This window comes from Equus asinus, chromosome 4 (genome assembly GCF_041296235.1).
Source record: "Equus asinus isolate D_3611 breed Donkey chromosome 4, EquAss-T2T_v2, whole genome shotgun sequence".
Classification (NCBI taxonomy): domain Eukaryota; kingdom Metazoa; phylum Chordata; class Mammalia; order Perissodactyla; family Equidae; genus Equus; species Equus asinus.
The window spans coordinates 116,957,235-116,974,552 of NC_091793.1; the positions used below are offsets into that span (position 1 = coordinate 116,957,235).

General features: G+C 39.2%; 1 protein-coding gene across 4 annotated transcripts in view; it reads right to left on the reverse strand.

Moving 5' to 3' along the window:
• TTN (titin) overlaps positions 1–17,318 on the reverse strand; it is a 270,195-nt gene that overhangs the window by 231,310 nt on the left and 21,567 nt on the right. For all 4 annotated transcript variants that reach the window (XM_070508508.1, XM_070508506.1, XM_070508505.1 and 1 more), the window contains exons 15-40: positions 17,173–17,295; positions 16,225–16,506; positions 15,902–15,967; positions 14,915–15,173; positions 14,656–14,719; positions 14,326–14,541; positions 13,215–13,357; positions 12,789–12,994; positions 12,021–12,254; positions 11,666–11,910; positions 10,481–10,752; positions 10,199–10,363; positions 9,932–10,100; positions 8,136–9,829; positions 7,711–7,992; positions 7,043–7,309; positions 6,677–6,949; positions 6,287–6,550; positions 5,934–6,194; positions 4,231–4,491; positions 3,425–3,688; positions 3,072–3,332; positions 2,689–2,949; positions 2,007–2,267; positions 1,346–1,487; positions 1,091–1,256 (exon numbers count right to left, since the gene is read on the reverse strand). In XM_070508508.1, the coding sequence (XP_070364609.1) occupies positions 1,091–1,256; positions 1,346–1,487; positions 2,007–2,267; positions 2,689–2,949; positions 3,072–3,332; positions 3,425–3,688; positions 4,231–4,491; positions 5,934–6,194; positions 6,287–6,550; positions 6,677–6,949; positions 7,043–7,309; positions 7,711–7,992; positions 8,136–9,829; positions 9,932–10,100; positions 10,199–10,363; positions 10,481–10,752; positions 11,666–11,910; positions 12,021–12,254; positions 12,789–12,994; positions 13,215–13,357; positions 14,326–14,541; positions 14,656–14,719; positions 14,915–15,173; positions 15,902–15,967; positions 16,225–16,506; positions 17,173–17,295 (7,101 nt within the window). The remainder of the gene's footprint in view (positions 1–1,090; positions 1,257–1,345; positions 1,488–2,006; positions 2,268–2,688; positions 2,950–3,071; positions 3,333–3,424; positions 3,689–4,230; positions 4,492–5,933; positions 6,195–6,286; positions 6,551–6,676; positions 6,950–7,042; positions 7,310–7,710; positions 7,993–8,135; positions 9,830–9,931; positions 10,101–10,198; positions 10,364–10,480; positions 10,753–11,665; positions 11,911–12,020; positions 12,255–12,788; positions 12,995–13,214; positions 13,358–14,325; positions 14,542–14,655; positions 14,720–14,914; positions 15,174–15,901; positions 15,968–16,224; positions 16,507–17,172; positions 17,296–17,318) is intronic.

Consider the following 17,318-nt stretch of genomic DNA (forward strand, 5'->3'; position numbering starts at 1 on the left):
CTGGGTTTCTTCTCAGTTAACCTGTTTCTAAAGGTGCTCATTTGGAGAACATGAAAAACCTATACATTATGATACAATTAGTTGACTGGTTACAGAACATTCTAATTTTCCCTGCCCATCCTTGGACAAATGGTGTACAAACTTCTTTTGTGGAGAATTCTACTTGCACCTCCACTGAGGGGAGAGGCTGCCCTAAAGAGGCAATCATTTCATCCTTAAATGTTTGCTTAATTAATAATAACAGAAATAATGACACTTTACATGTGCGGGCTTTTTATTATTTACGAAACTCTTTTAGGTTACTATTCAATTTGATTTCATGTGATAGGAACGATAACCTTATGGGCCAGGTAGGAACTATTTTAAAAATGAGGAAACCAATGTTCAGAATTGGACAATCAAAGATGGAAGGCAAATGCAGGTTGTCTGAGGGCTCACTGAAGGCTCTTCCACTATGGCCTAAGGACTGTAATGCCTGGTTCTCCTTGGATGAGCAATACGATGAAGCTGAACCCAAATGATCTTTCTCTTAACACGTTACTCCATTATATCATGTGGGAAGACTGGCAGCCCTGAGGACAGGCTCTGCACTCGTAGTAGAGAGCAAAGAGATTTGCTCAGCGTCCTTGCTAGGAATCCAGCTTTGCTCAAACGGGTCTTCCTCTTGGACCTCAGAGGAAGTGTTCCCAGCCAAGCCTCTACATACCTGCCTCTCCATAATGGAAGGCTTCTGAGAAAATGCCACTTTGTTCTAAATTCCCTTAATTCTGGTTGATGTGTGAACACCACAATTTAAATTTCAGTTCTTTTTCGGTTGGTGCTCCTTGGCAAGTAGCCATTTATTAGACAGTGAAGTTTCTACAGCTGCTTCAATTGACGTATTTGGACAGCTGTTAAGGACACACTCCCTAAGTGAGGGGAAACTGTGACTAAATTGATGTCAGCATAAGAATCTAAGCCAGTAAAGATCAGCTGACTTAATTCTTTAGAAGACTGTGGTTAGAAAATTTAAAAGTCAAAAATTAAAATATATAACTCTAGCTTATGGACTATTGATGATTACTCCAAAAATTCAGCATGTAGACAATACCTGAACCTCCTTTTTAATACTTCGGATGCGAACATCTCTGCCCTCGACAAAGAGGTTAGCGGTGGACATGTTGCCTCCTGCCACCACTGTGTACTGCCCAGCATCGGACATCCGGGTGGATGGGATCAGAAGGCGGTGGACATATTTCTCCTTTTGTATCTTTATTCTATGGATGAAATGGAAATTGAAGTTTAATGTATGATGACTCAAAGGAAACTGGCAATTACTGGAATGTAGCAAGACAAAACAACCGACCTGTCCACAATCTGCAGTTCTTGACCGTCCTTCATCCACTGCACAGTGATGTCAGGTTCAGAGACTTCACATTCAAACATGGCTCTCTTCTTCTCGAGAACCTTAATGTCCTTAATGTGTTTCCTAAACTCTATATGACGAGCTGGAAAACAGCGTGTAAAAAAATTAACCTTTTTTAACAGTTTTACTAAGATATAATTCACATACTATACAATTCACCCATTTAAAGTATACAATTCAGTGGCTTTCAGTATATTCAGAGTTCTGCAACTATCACCACAATCAATTTAGAACATTCTCGTTACCCCAGAAATAAACCATGAACCCCTTAGCCATCATCCGTCAGACCCTTCTCATTGTCTCCCCTCATACCTAGGTACCAATCTATGTCTCCCTAGATGTGTGTGTTCTGAACATTTTCTATAAGTGGAATCACACAATATATGATCCTTTGTGACTGGTTTCTTTCACTTAGCATAAAGTGTTCAAGGTTCATCCGTGTTGTAGCCTGTATCAGTGTTCCCTTTTTATTGCTGAATAATATTCCATTGCATGGATTCACCACATTTTATTTATCGATTCATTAACGGATGCACTGATGAGCACTTTGTATGGTGTGTTTGACATTACTTTTAGGGATATAACATTTATGAAGCCATACCTTCCACATAAAGTGTGGCTGTCGACGTAGCTTTTCCAGCCACAAAGGTGTACTCAGCAGCATCTCCAAAGTGAACATTCCTGATGTTCAATGAGTGTGTGAGCTTTTTGGTTCTCATCTGGCACCTGTCAGTGGATTTGATTTCCACACCGTTCTTTAACCATTTGTAAGAAATGCCTTCATAGTTCACTGTCACCTCAAAGGTAATGGTGTCTTTTTCTTCAGCATTGATGTCCTTCAGCATGGATGTAATCATGATTGCTGCAAAAGGGGAAGGGAAGACATCAAGGAGATTTTATGCCAATGTGATGTGAGTCATAACAGGTGCAGAATGAAAACTTGGAATGTTTTTAGTATGTCTGTTAAGGTGATTACAATTCAGAGATATGAGCCACGATACCTTCTAGGAACTCCTCTACAGGACAATGTCAAGTGACAGAGGAGCTGAAAGAGCAAGCTATAGACACTGGAGCCTCTTTATAGGTAGACTTTCAAAGCTTCTATTCAGAAAATTTTATCCAGGCAGAGAATGCTAGTGTCTAACCCCATATGAACACACAATAGATGTTTCAATCAAGGATTTTTCAGTGGACTAAATGGTCAGGATGGAAATGGGTAGGATATGGACTAACAATGAGTCTACTAGATAGTCTATATAATGTTTTGGGTTTTTTTAACTTACGGGTCACTTTCAAGGTGGCGCTGACTTGGTCGTTGCCGCAGACAAACGTGTATTCTGCTGCATCCTCTGTGCTGGTGTTCATGATGAGCAGCTGGTGGAGTTTTCCCTGCACGACTATCTTGAACTTTTCACTCATCTCAATCTCCACCCCATTCTTCAGCCACATGGAAGGGACGTTGAAGTGGGACACCTCACACTCAAAGGAGGCAGTTTTGGTCTCAGGCACCTCGATGTTTTTCATGGTTTTTGTAATATGTAATGCTTGGGAAAATCAGAGAATACTTCAGTTAATATATTTTATTTTAAAAATAGATGAATCAAACAACCAAATGAATACATGGCAATCAACTAGGGAACTACCGTAGGGGCTGCCTGATACTTACTCTCCACAAACAGCTTAGCTTTGCATTCCAATTGCCCCACCACAGCTGTATACTCCCCAGCATCTGACGGGGAAATATGCTGCAGCATCAGCTTGTGGACCTTCCTTTCCGAGACCAGTCTGTGTTTGTCACTCGGCTTAATCTCCACATTCTTATGGAACCATTTTACTGGAACTGTGTCATGGGAAACACTAACTTCAAAGGCAACGGTGGCATTTTCCAAGGCGGTCACATCCCTTGGCTTTTTAATGATCTTGACAGCTAAGGGGGAAAGTTGAAGCAATTCAGTGATATGGTTAACTTAATAGTAACCATGAATTGGCTACTTGTAAAGCGTTTCTAAGTCAACTTACTCTCAACGTGCAGTCTGGCACTGGCTCCTAGCCTTCCAAGCTTGAAGCCATAAACAGATTCATCCGAAACAGCACAGTTTTTAATTCTCAGAGAGTAAGTTGTTCCTTTGACTGAGACATCGTACTTGTCATTGGACTCCAGCACAACCCCATTTCTGATCCACTGGACACCTTTTACATTTGGATGTGTAAGCGTGACAGTGAAAACAGCATCCTGCGTCTCCGTTACTGTGAGGTTCTTCAGAGTCTTCTTAATTTTGACAGCTGAAGACAAATTTATGATTGGTTTAGAAAATAAAGATGATATCAGCAAGTAAAAGAAGTCCTGGATAAGATTATTACCTGGTCATCTTGCAAAAGAATGGTTATCAAAAATTATGCAGTTATGCAGCACCTCTGTTTAAAAGACACCTTGAGATTATTTAGGAAAACCTGAGATCTAGTTTGAAATGTACATCGTACAATGATTTTCCTATAGTGGAATAGGATGAAGTTTGTGTAGCTGTATACCAGTAGCTTAATAGATTGACTGCAGAAGAGTGAAAGAGGAATTGAGAATGAGAGCGTTAATTTAGCTGTTCCACAGAGCTGGAACCTAAGACATGGCTTCTTCACATAAACACATCTTAGGAGCAATTTTGTACCTTGCGGTATATGGCTCAGAAAGAAAATTTAGAGAGTTTATAATGATTTTATGAAATACAGATTTATGGCATCCAAAATGGTATCCCATTTGACTTTTAAAATAATAACTGTCAAGAATGCAATATGATTGAAGTGGATAAATCTGTTGTTATATCACTGACCTTCAACTTTGAGTTTGGCAGATGTTTTGGAGGTGGCCACCTTGTAGGTGTATTCTCCAATGTCATCCAATTTGCTGGCAGCGATGATAAGTCTCCTTTTGTGGCCATCAGACTCACTTCTGATGTTTTTACTCAGAGGCAGGTGTTTGCCATCCCTTAGCCATTCGCCCTCGGAATCTGGGTTGGCAACTTCGCATTCAAAGACAGCTTCCTGGGACTCGGCTACGGTCTGATCTGTGAGAGGCTTGGAGATGGCACCCCCTGTGGAATAAGAGGAGAACAAGTGTGAGTCCTTTAAAAATATTTGTACACTAAAGAAATCTTTGCACAATTAAATATAAAATATCAAGTTTAAAAACATGATTTTGAACACCATGAAATGTCTGATAAAATTATTTTTATCCATGTGGAGAAGGCATCACAGAAACCCCTCATTCTAAGTACAGTATGCATAACTGATAACCAGGGAAAATACTGGAGTCAGGAAGGTTTTGCAAAGGAGAAGCAACTATCAAGTCAGTACAGAATTCTAAGAACCGTAATGTGCAGCATATCATGTGGATGGCTTCTAAATCAGTTCTGACTCTCTCCAGATTGTGACTGTAACTGACCCTCTCCAAATTGTGAATTCTTAAAGAAAAAATATCATGCCTTATTCATTTCTGTGCCCTGAGTTTCTAGCAGTGTCTGGTCCATGGTAGATACCTAAAAAATGTTGGGCAAAATCACATAGGCGCTTATAGTTCTTTCTTGTTTTCATACATTTAAAAACATGTAATTTATATGAAACATATCAAAGCGCAGGATCTGAAATTTTGTTTTCAGAAGTCTTTTCGTGGTTACGTCTCTGAGGAAATCTTATAATGTAAAAAAGTATAAACCATGAAAAGTTCAAACCAAATAAGACACATCAGTCCCATACGACTTGCTTATATACCAGATGTCATGGGCAGCACAATTTAATTTCAATGTTATATCCCAGCTCCTCAGTACTTAAATTGTAATAAACCAAACAAATTAATGTTAACTTTTAGTTTTTTCTTGATAACTGGTTTACACTTTTGATTCTTCATTTTAAAGCTAGGGATTTCTGCTAAATGAGAATGGTCTACTTCGTGTCATAAGAAAGAGACAGATAATTGGGTTATATTTTTTAAGTATTCATTGGGTTCATAAAAAAGTATGAATGGAACAAAAGAAACAAAAATTAAAGAAACAAGAGTGATAAAAAAAGAAATACATCTTTAGAGGAGGAAAGTTTAAATAAAGCTCAGTTCAACAAACATTTATTGATCATCTTTCATGTGAAAATACTGGAGCATACAAAGAAGAGAAAGAAGCAATTCCAGATTTTGGGAGCTTATACCCTGGAGCAGGAAGAAGAAATGGGGAATATAAAAAGTATATGATAAGAGCCATGAGAAAGACACATATTAAGTGATCCCGAGGTTGGAACAGCAAGGTCCCATACAAATGGGGGCATTAAGGAAGGCTTCACAGAGAAGACAGCTTTCCAGGTCTGACTGGAAGGACATTTGGAATTTAGGCTGGTGGGGACAGTGTTGAGAGTACTAACGGCTTCAAGAGCGGCATAAAACAGAGGCATAGAAGTGGGAAGCTGTTGGAAGAAAATGGGCAACAATTTCTTAAATTAACACAACTGCCCCACCTAAGAACTTAGGTTAAATGATCAGTGTACCAACCTGCCACGGTAAGTTTTCCAGATGTCATATTTTCTCCAGCGTAAAATGTGTATTCTCCTTCATCATCTTTCATCATATTTAAAACCGTCAACTTATATATTTTCCCATGAGCTTCAATTTTATATTTAGCATTGGGTTTGATTTCCTTGCCCTTAAAATTCCACAAGACATCAATTCCTGAGTGGGACAGCTCAACCTCAAAGACCACATTTTGGGTTTCTGTACAGGTAAGGTCACGAAGACCTCTGATAATTTTAATTTCTGGGGAAAAAATAAAATAATCACTTGGTTACTATTACACTTGGAAAGAAGGATGCTTAAAATAATGATTAGTAAAATGCGAGAATTCTTACTTTCTACAGAGAGATCACAGCTGGTTTCAACTCGGCCAACCATCAGCTTGTAAGGCCCTTCATCTGAAGCATGGGTGCGGTTAATCACTAGTCGCTGCTTAGTGCCCTTGACAATGGCGTGTACTCGATCATCAGGCTTGATTTGTTCATCATTTAAGTACCATTTAACAGAAGTCACATCAGGGACTGAAACTTTACATTCGAGCACAGCCTTGGTGCCCTCAATCACGTTAACATCCTTTAGAGGTGTTATCACATCCACACCTGCAAAACCACACATACACACAAATAACGGGTTGATTAATATGAATTTTGTTTTAAATGTCTGCTCATTAAAGTTTCCTACCTCACTCAACAGTGTACATGTAAAACTATGGAAGTTGCACTCACTATAGACAGAGACGCGCCCACTGGTCGACAGTCCCAGGGCTGGAAGGGTGAAGGAGTAATTTCCAGCATCCTCCTTGGTCATGTCTTCAATGAGCAGCATGTGTGACTGTTTGTCTATCACAATGAAAACCCTGTCACTGGACTGCACTTCTTGGCCATCTTTCATCCAGACGCCTTCTACATTCTCTAAGGAGACTTTAACTTCAAGCTGAACGATGTCACCCTCGCAGACTTTTTGATCACTAAGACCTTGTAGAATAGCAATGGGGCGGGCTGTGAAATATGGGAAGGAAAAAGAACGTTATGATCATTCTTATCAATAAACCATGATGCTCACTGCAGGCCAACAGGAATGGGAAGACTTACGTTTCATCTTTAGTTTACAGGTTGTCTTTTTCCCATCGGCAACAAAGCTGTATTCTCCCTGGTCCTCTTTGGTTACATCCTTGACCGTGAGGTTCTGACGTCCACGGCGAGATGTAATTGTGTATTTGCCATTGGATTTAAGCTCCACGCCATTGTGATACCATTTGCCTTCTATATTTTCTGGGGATATAATGCACTCTAACTCTCCCGAAAAGGATTCTGGAACTTCTATGTCCTCAAGTTCTTTCACAAATTCAACAACTGCACCTGAGGCGTAAGATAGGAGAAGTTAATTTCTCTGGAGAGTTATAGAGAAAATTCCTTGTCTCCTGCATACTATCAGGAATATATTTTTAACATCTACCTACTGATGGAATGAGAAATGAATTTTCAATAAAAAGTGATTTTAAGTTTTAAATGATTTCTTTAAAGCACAGAACGATATTTCTGTAAAAAATTTTGAAAACAAGACATCAAAATAACCTTGCTTTTTAAAACCCCAGCTGTTGGTATTCTTAACTAGTAGTATAAATTCATGATTCTTGCTATAGAGCTCAGATCCAATCCCCAAATAATTCTTTTATGAAAGGAAAGTCGCATAGCTAATTTTATCACATACTCAGGGGGACTTTAAAACTTAAGTAAACAATGAAATCATTATTTACTACCTTCGACAATCAGTTTAGCCGTTGTTTTTACATTTTCATCTTCCACAAGTACACAGCTGTAGTCTTCAGCGTCAGAGGGGTCGATTGTCAACACAGAGAGGAAGTGAACTTTCCTGTCAGAGTGCATCCTATATTTATTTCCCTTATGAATCTCCACACCATCTTTATACCATTTCACTTTAACAAATGGCTCTGAAGTTTCACATTCAAAGGTTGCCATGGTGTCTTTTTCCTTAGCAACAACATCTTGTAATTCCTGTGTGAAAGTGATCAATTGCTTGGCTACAAGAAAAATGAAAAAAACACATCATATTAAACTAAATTCACAATTTCAATAATGGGAAAAGAAAATACAAAGAAATACACTCCAGGATATTCATGGAAAAACAGAGACCGATCCATCAAATGAAAAAAACTCAAATTACCTTGGACGAGTAAGAATGCGTGGCTTGAGGTTTCCCCAGCTATGTTGATGGCTTTGACCATGATGCTGGCAGAGTCCTCAGCAGTCACATCTCTTATGACCAGTTCACAAACATTGTCTTCAGGCCAGTACCAGTAGATTCGGTCAGAGCGCTCGATTTTGACACCATTTTTGTACCATTCGCATTCAGGATCTGGTTTTCCCACAACTCTGACCCGGAAGTGAGCATCAGATCCTTGCCCCACTGTTTGGCTTTGGATTCTTTCAAAGATTTTAGGAGCCTCCATACTAGGACTTAGTTCAATTTTATCAGGTTTAAAAGTTGGAATAGTGATTTTGCCTTCCTCGGCAAGGGCTTTCTTCTCCTCTTCGGTTAACTCTTTGGTCCAGTGGAGAAGTTCCTCTTTTGTCTTCCTCAGGAGTTCTTCATAGGATTCATCCTTCTTTCGAGACTTAAGCTCTACAGCAGTAATGGCTTCGTAATATCCCTCCTCTGTTCTGCGCTTGAACTTACTGCGCAGCTCTTCTGACTCTTCAGACACTTTTTCATGGGTAATTCTTTCAGCCCTTTTCAACCTCACAACTTCCTTGGTTTCTGTGGTGTCAACAGGTCTATCTACTTTTTGTACTTCAAACTGAAGTTTTCCAGGTTCATGTACGTGAAACTCAGGCTTTGGTTCAGGAGCTCGCCTAAGGACAGACCTGAAATCTTCCCTCTGTTGGATCTCAAGTTTCACTTTATGCTCTATCACACCTTCAGGATTTTCTGCAGTGACCTTGACTTCACCTGTATCATATGATTTGCAGTCCACGATGTCCAGATAATGAATGCCATCATAGCGAACTCTGAACCTTTTGCTTTTGCGGATGAGCTGTCCATTGAGGTACCAGTTGACTTTGGGCTGAGGGTAACCTGTCACTCGGCAACGGAATCTAGCGGTCTCCCCTTCAAGTACTCTTACTGGCTCTGGGAACAAGACGATATCCGGCTTTTGCTTCTCTTTCTGATCTGTTGTTACACCTGTAAGTGCACCTTCATGAGCCATCCTCTCTAATTCTTCAATTCTCTGTAAGCCTTTCCTCCCCTCAGGCAATTGAGATTCTTCCACAAGACTTTTCTCATCTTTAACAATAAGGGTAGCAGATGTGTGATCTGTTCCATATTTGTTAGTGGCTCTGCAAGTAATGACACCACTGTCCCTATTATATGCAACTCCGTAATCAAGGCTGCAATACCCAAATTCATTGATCATACGAAGCCTATTGGCTGCTTCAAGTGGCTTTCCATCATGAAGCCATTCTACCACCATCGTTGGGTCACCAATTGGTGTTAGCCTGCATTCAAAGTGGGCAGGCCCGAAGCGCTTGAGTCTTAAGGAAGTGAGTTTTTTCTTGAAAAATGGCTTCTGTTGTTTCTCTTTGTCATAGAGGTCACCCTCTTCCCATTGTTCTTGACCATATCGCAAATGGAGGGGCTCCAGTTCAGGGGCTGCAATCTCCTTTGCTCTGTATGTTCCTCTTGGGATGATTAATCTTCTTTCCGGTTCGGGCTCTGCAAACTCAACTTCAACATTGACTTTGCATCTTGTAGTGTCTCGGCCAGCCTTATTAATAGCAGTGGCAGTATACCAGGCAGAATCTTGGCTGACAGTAGAATCGATTTTAAGGGCCGCTTCTCCCTTGGTTCCTTCAATTCTATAAAAAGCGGGAAAAAAATCAATATAGAAGTAGTTGTTGCTTCCTTGGTTATTAGATTTGTAGAAAGAGCTTAGTTTTATTATTCTCAAGCAAGCCTACCTGATTTTTGGATATTTATGAGGTACAATGATGTCACTGTTTTTCAACCATACAATGTCAGGGTTGGGATTACCCGTAGCTCTGACTTTCATTTCAAGTCGAGAACCTTCCTTTACATTGACATTTTTCAGTTTTTCCACAAACACTGGTTTTACCTGATGTTCCACAGCTGAAAGAGAAAGGACATGATTTAGAGTGAATAGGACTGAAATACCTGTTTATAATCCAAGTGATAAGGTAACTTCTTTTTATTTTAACAGCCAATACCTTCCACAGTTAACATTACTGAAATTGAAGATCTGCCTGCCCTGTTTTGGGCAACCACAGTCCATTCCCCAGAATCACTGGGTGCTGCAGGGACAATAATCAGTGATTGGGTGCCATCTTCTTTAATGACTACTTTATGGGTGTAGTCATTGACAATTTGCTGGCCTATCAAAAAAATAAGTAAAAGAGAAAAGACGTTAGAATAGTTTTTTTAAATCGTTGGACACACATCTTAGCTTCTTTTTGTGTTTAATGATCTGTGAGCACAAACATCATATTTACCATCATGAAACCAGAAGGTCTCTGGCATAGGTCTACCCACAACCTTCAAGTCAAATCTGGCAGTTTGTCCTTCTAAACATTTGAAAGAAGCAGGTTTTAACACGAAGACTGGCTTATACAGTCTCTCAAGTTGTGACTCATCTGTTTCCTCCAGCCTACGTCCGGGGGACATTCTTGCAGGGGACATCCGTGCAGGAGACATCCTTGCAGGGGACATCCGTGCAGGAGATATGCGTATAGGAGATCTGCTCACTGAACGTGGAGAGACAGATCTGAAAAACAAAGGCACAACAGAATATGTTTCAGGAGGCACAGAGAAAACTCAGCAAAAGAAGCAAACCTCTTTGTGTCTTGTTCTCTAATGTTATTTTAGAAATTACTTCCTGTATATATTAGAAGGCACCTCAAACTTACTGAGATCCAAAATGTAATACATTCTTATTGCCCCCAAAACTGCATTTTTCATGTGTCTTCAATCTCAGTCAATAGCCATTCAACACAGCCAGGTACCCAGCCTCAAAATCTGGGAACAATCCTTAATGGTATCTATCCCTCACCATCTGGATTTAATTAGTCACCAAACCTTTTTGATTTAATTACCAAAACACTTCAATAAATGCTGGTTGGTTAAATAAACCAATGAATAAATTTATGGAAAAAGAAAAATGTACTTCTTTATTCAAGAAGAGGAAAAAAATAGAAATTATACTTGAAGAAATCCAAAACCCTCTCTACACACTGCACCCAGACTGGCTTGGATCAGATTTCAAGTGCTGGCACCACCACCCACAGGGTGGGTGAACTAAGGCAATTTTCATAGGATCGCAGAAACTCAGTGTTCCCACTTCCAAAATAGTAACAATAATCCTTATATTGCAGGGTTGTTGTGCAAATTAGGGATAATGTATACAAAATCAGGTGTTAAATATACAAGAGCTTTTGTTACATCAACTACAGCACGGGCAAAATGAATAGTATGCTATACTAATGAAAATGCTGTGCTCATCTTACATAGGGGCAAGAAATAAAAACTCTTGGCAATCATGGATACTGCAAATAGCAAGTTTCTGTGCTATCTCAGCCTTCAATTTTTTTTTTCCTCCACACAGTAGCAATATGCTACTGGGATATTTGAAGTTTTAAACAATTTAAATATTAATCGAGCCAATTTATTATGACTCTTACCTGATTCTGCTCACTGGCTCTGGTGTGGGTATGTAAGTCGGAGCACCAAGTGGTGCAGCAGGCTCCACATACAATTTCCCTGAGCAAATCGCATTTCCTTTAATATTGCTGGCAAATGCAGTATAGATGCCTTCATCTTCTGGAAGAACAACGGGTATGCGCAGACTGGCTCTGCCATCTTGTAGAAAGTCCATTTGGTATCTCTCTCCATGTTTGATGCGCTTGCCATCTTTGTACCATGCAATCTGCAAATAATTTCATGCATGTATGAATAAAATTTAGATAAAATAGCTATATTGTAACTTATTTGTGTCTTTATTGTAGCATGGAGGTAGGATAAATCTTTATGTTTTACCTTGGGTAGCGGATACCCAGACATCTTGCAATGAAATGTAACACCCATCCCCTCAAGAATTCTATAATTCTTGACTCGTAATTCAAATCCTGATTCAATGGCTTCAGATTCAGAAATGTCCACTGCCATTTTTTCTTCTCCATCTTCTTCAAGAAGTTCTTCTAATGTAGTCTTTATTATTCTGTATTCAATTTCTTTAATGAGTCTCTCTTCAAAGGAAGAAATGTGGAATTCCTATGTAGTAAAAAAGATGACAGTTTGTTAAAAAGATATATCCTCATTGATAGAAATTGTCTAAGAGTATTAGTTTCAGAAATAAGGATTGATTCATTTTTAACTGAAAGAAAACTTTAAAAGGCTTTTTCGTTTTTAATCTGCATTACAGTCATCTTTGCCAGTCCATGCTGTAGCATCTTGGGTCGATGGTATTCTAGAAGCATGGGTTACATTTGGGATGTTCATCCTACAGATGAAGGGATCTTGGCAGTAATGAACTTGGTCACGCTAATATTTGGCTTTTCCCGAATATGTATAATCCCTATTTCTAAAGTCATATTTTGTTGCATATATGTAATTCCTATTTTTAAAGTCATATGTGCAATATCATGAAGATGAAGGAAATTTGTCAGCCATGAACCTGGACCTACAAGTAGCGGTCTAACCCTGACCCCAGGACTTAAAAATGAAAATATCAAACAAAAGGAGGGGTATCGTAGAGGAAAGTCTCATTTATGAAATGGCTTGCTTGGTCATTATTTTTGTACTCACCTGGTCTTCTACAAAAGTTCTGACCATTACAGTATCTTTGGCCATTTTCTTCCTAATTAAGGCCTGTTCTTTTTCATATTCTTTTTCATACTCAGAGTATAGAAATCCAGGTGCTATTTCTCCAACTTTAGGTTCTTGCACGAATGCAGTCATTTGTGTCTGGTAAAGCATTTCTTGCTGGGACTTCACCAGTGACTCATATTCAGCTGGGGGTTAAGAACATAAGTTACTTTTTAATGTTCTTATGAAAAAGCCTTCATGCCACTGTTCATTCAGGTAAGCCCTACATCAGGGAAAATTGATAACCAAAAGCCAGATTTTCCAAATTTTACTATCAGAGTGCTCATTAAATATTTATTAGATTGAATTTCAAAATCAAACTTACACTAACAAGTCAAAAGAGCCACTACTTAGAGTTGCACTTACCTTCTTCGAGCAAGGAGGCAGATGCAGAAGTTTCTCCATGCTTGTTACGAATAACAATCGTGTATTCTCCAGCATCATCAGCAAAAGTCATCGAAATCACCAGTCTGCACTCACCGGTTTGTTTATTGTAACTCACTTTGTATCTTTAGGGAAATGAACAAACAAAAGTTCAGTCGTAAGTAACCCCTAGGTGAGCAGAATAATCCTTCTGTGGATCCGTGGTATAAAACTCAATGATCCTAAACATATGATAAATTCCCAACATATAATACAAGGTTGTTGAAAATTGAGGAACATGCACAGACATGAGTAATGGGGACCAAATAACTTACAACTTTCATTTTAAATAATGTTCAGATAGTCTTTAAAATAAATAATAGAACATAATACGACTAGAATCCATCATATGGAAATAAGGGGCTTCAGCATTTATGTTAGGAGATGATGAGGTCATTTAAACATTTAAGTGTTTTCTCTTTGTTTATTATTTTGTTCATTTTTTTCATTTGAAGATCAAACTAATAATCAAAACGATAAATTATTTTAAAATATTTCAGTATGAAGCCTCCGGTACACTATATTTCTTCTTATTAAGATATGATAGCAACATATTTAGATTATTGCTCCTTTTTGTTTTAAGTTGCAGGAAATTCAAAGCTAAATTTTATATTAAGTTGCAGCAAATTTATTAGCATAGATTTTCAAGTATAACTAGCTTTCTTCTTCATTACATGACCCTTATTCTTTTATTTTTTAGTGACTTAATTACTATGTATTTTTACTGAAAGTTGCCTCAGATCTTTTCTGGAAGAATGTGTCTGTGTGTGTATGTGTAAAACTCCACAACACTTTCTCTATTTCACTAGCACTATAAATGAATCAAGCTAGAATATAAAGAAATATATCTTCTATCCACTTTTGTCACATAGCTTTGTTTCTCCATAAGACTTTGTACAAAAATGTGAAAATATCTCAAACACACTAGGAATGCTCCATAATAGAAGAACCTAGATTTGGGGGATGGTGAGATAAGTAAATTCTATTTCTCTCTAGGCTTCATATACATATCATACAAATCACAAAGAACTCTATCATTCAGCCATCAAAATACCTGTATCCACTGGTTAGAGGAACCCCAGATTTTTTCCAGTAGACATGGGGCTTTGGGTTGCCGCCAACTTGGCATTCAAACACAATGCTCCCACCTTCCACCAGTTTCTGGACCACTGGTTTTGTAATAAAGAAAGGAGCGGCAGGTTCTCCGGGTCCGGCTATTTCCTCTGTGATGCTGGTATCAGTCATTACCACATCTCTTGATTCCACAAAGCTGGAAAGAGAATTCCCTTCACTTAGCTTCTGGATTGCAATTTGCCAATAGTAAAGAGACTGAGAAATCAAAGCTGTCCTAGAACAGAAGCTTGTCAGCAAAAGAATGTCTTACCGTTTCTCTTCTGTGGTAACTTTCTCAGCCACAGCTGTTGTTTCCTTTTCAAACTCTTCTGATGCTAGAAGAAAACAGAAGTTTCTCATTTAAGTTAAGTGACCTCTGCTTAGCATGACAGTTAAGTTGATCCCATAATTTACCCCCCAATCCCAAAAGGGGACACCATTACGAGATGTGCAGGAACCATATTGTGGAAGGAAGTGTCAGGCGAGACTGATGGCATGTGTGGAAGGATGGTGGGCGTGTGGCCACTAACCCTGCACAGCTAGATAGCAGGATGTGCTGACGGTCCCAGCCTCGTTCACAGCACTGCAAGTAAACCGCCCGCTGTCTTCTGCAAAGGCTTCTCGGATCATCAGACGAGCAATTCCGCTCTGGAAGGTTATCTGGAAGTCAATGGAACTTTCTATTTGGTAGTCTTCTCTGTACCACGTCACTTTTGGGGATGGGTATCCAGATATATGGCACTCCAAGGTGACAGATTCACCTTCTATGACAGTCACATTTTTTAAGCCCTGATGAGAGAAGAAAAGGATATATTGGTTTGTGTGCATATTGATTAAACATCTCTATACGTTATAACAAATGTGGGGCTTAGAGCTTTCACATTCTAATTGCCATAAAGTGGTTTTTTAAGATTAGGACTCTAGAAATATTAGTAAAGAGACTCCTTTGGAAGTTAGAATATCCCCAATTTGAAAGAACTGTAAGGTGTTTCCAAGTTCATACGGTGGAACTGTATTCATACCATATAATGGGGCAGTTCAGTACCCTCTGTTGTTCTCACATATTCACATCCTAACAAAGCTTGAAGGCTCAGCAGCAAATGCTGCCTCTTCAACAAAGCTTTCCATGCATCCCTAACTGGAAGTAATCCTTTCTCTGGCTCTTCCCTCTGTTGAGGTGATTATCACCTTCTATATTTTATTATGCCCATTTATGTACATTTTCTCTGACAGTAAGACCAAGATTTCAAAGAGGGCTGGACTGGACTTTCGATCTCTATAGATCTTGCAATAATTTCTTACACATAATGGAAACTCATTAAATCTGTGGAATCCGTGACAGACGGTTGCCCATAGAATTTCCTTTTTCCTTGCCAAGTAGTGTATGGTCTTAAAATTAGTACTTATAAACACAGTAGTGCCATTTTTCAGTTTGAGAAACTGATATTTGCAAACATATATTAAAATTATTTGACTGGATATGCCTATGGTCCAACACAATCAACGTTTTTACTCACCGAGACCAAAGTTGGTGGAGTAACAGGAATTTCAACAGGTGCAGGCACTCTTGCTGCTTCTGTTACCTATGATTGTCACAAAGGATGTTACAAAATGCCCATGAAGTTAGGGGAAATCTCATAAACTCTTAGCACATTCGAGATAATAAAAATAATTTGAGATAAAGAACTCTGACCTACACCACGCTCAATAAAATTAAGTCTGGGCACGGTAGAGGAGAAAAGCAAGACAATGGCTAACTACTTCCGCAGTACAAACTGGCCAGGTGCTGGCCCTGCTTGGTGGGATGGATGAGGAAACAGCATGCAATCCAGTGACCAACCTTGACTTCACGTCCGTGCAGTACTTCAAAGTGCTCTTCACGGACGGTGGCACCAGCGATGCTCACCCCTACTTCCTTTTTCACTTCAATGCCAGCTTGACTCCTGTAAGTCTCTGGTATGTCAGCAAAGGGGAACTGAGGCGAGGGGGTGGGCTCTGCTCTCACTCTGGTCTCAGCAGGCTTCACCGTGGGTGCCTTCACTGATTTGGTGATCTTCTGAGCAGGAGATGTGGCTGACAACTCTTTTTGTAATGTGGCAATAGCAGTACCGGCTATTGATGCCTATGGACATGACATCAGAAAATAGCGTCACTGAACTGTTATCTGAGTCACCATTCAATAGTGATTTGCCACTAGCATTCCTGGGGTGAGTCTGAGTCTATTTCCTATATGGTGTATTTTTTAATGTTCTCATTATCACTCTTACTGTTAATGAAAAGTCAGTTAGAGACAAGCCAGTTATAAAGCTCATTGTCATTCCTGCCAGTTTGTAAAATGTATTTGAAAATATCTTTCTTAAAGAGTTATACTGAGAGCTCCTTATTTTATGTGCTCTTCATAAAGGGACTGAAGGTCTTCTAAAGCTCAGCTATGAATTTTCACTTAACCATCCCCAAAATACTACAGTGGGAGATTAAAAAAATACCACAGTGGGAAATTCAAAAAATGTATGACACAGCATCTATTATGAAATGTGAAACAGAAAGAAACCTGCATGGATTTGTGTCTTCTCAGAGGTGTAAGATAACCGCCTGCAACTCTAGGCTTACCCTGCTGGGCAAGTTTCAGAAACCCAACTTTAGGGGCTTCTGAGTCCACCATGAATGCAAATAGACATCACTAAAACGAGACTCACAACGGCCTACACCAAAGATACTCCACGTCACACACTACATACTTATCCCCTTTGAGCGAAACATTTCTTTGTCGTGCTCTTTAACTTCTTACCTCATATCCATGATCTGTCTTAGGAACAGAAATCTTTGAAACGGTAAAGTGAGGGCTTGCTGTGCGGGGGCGTTTATCCACATGGACTAATCTTTCAGTTGTTAGATCTGTAGTTTTCTTGATCTGCATTGAAATGAAACTCAGTG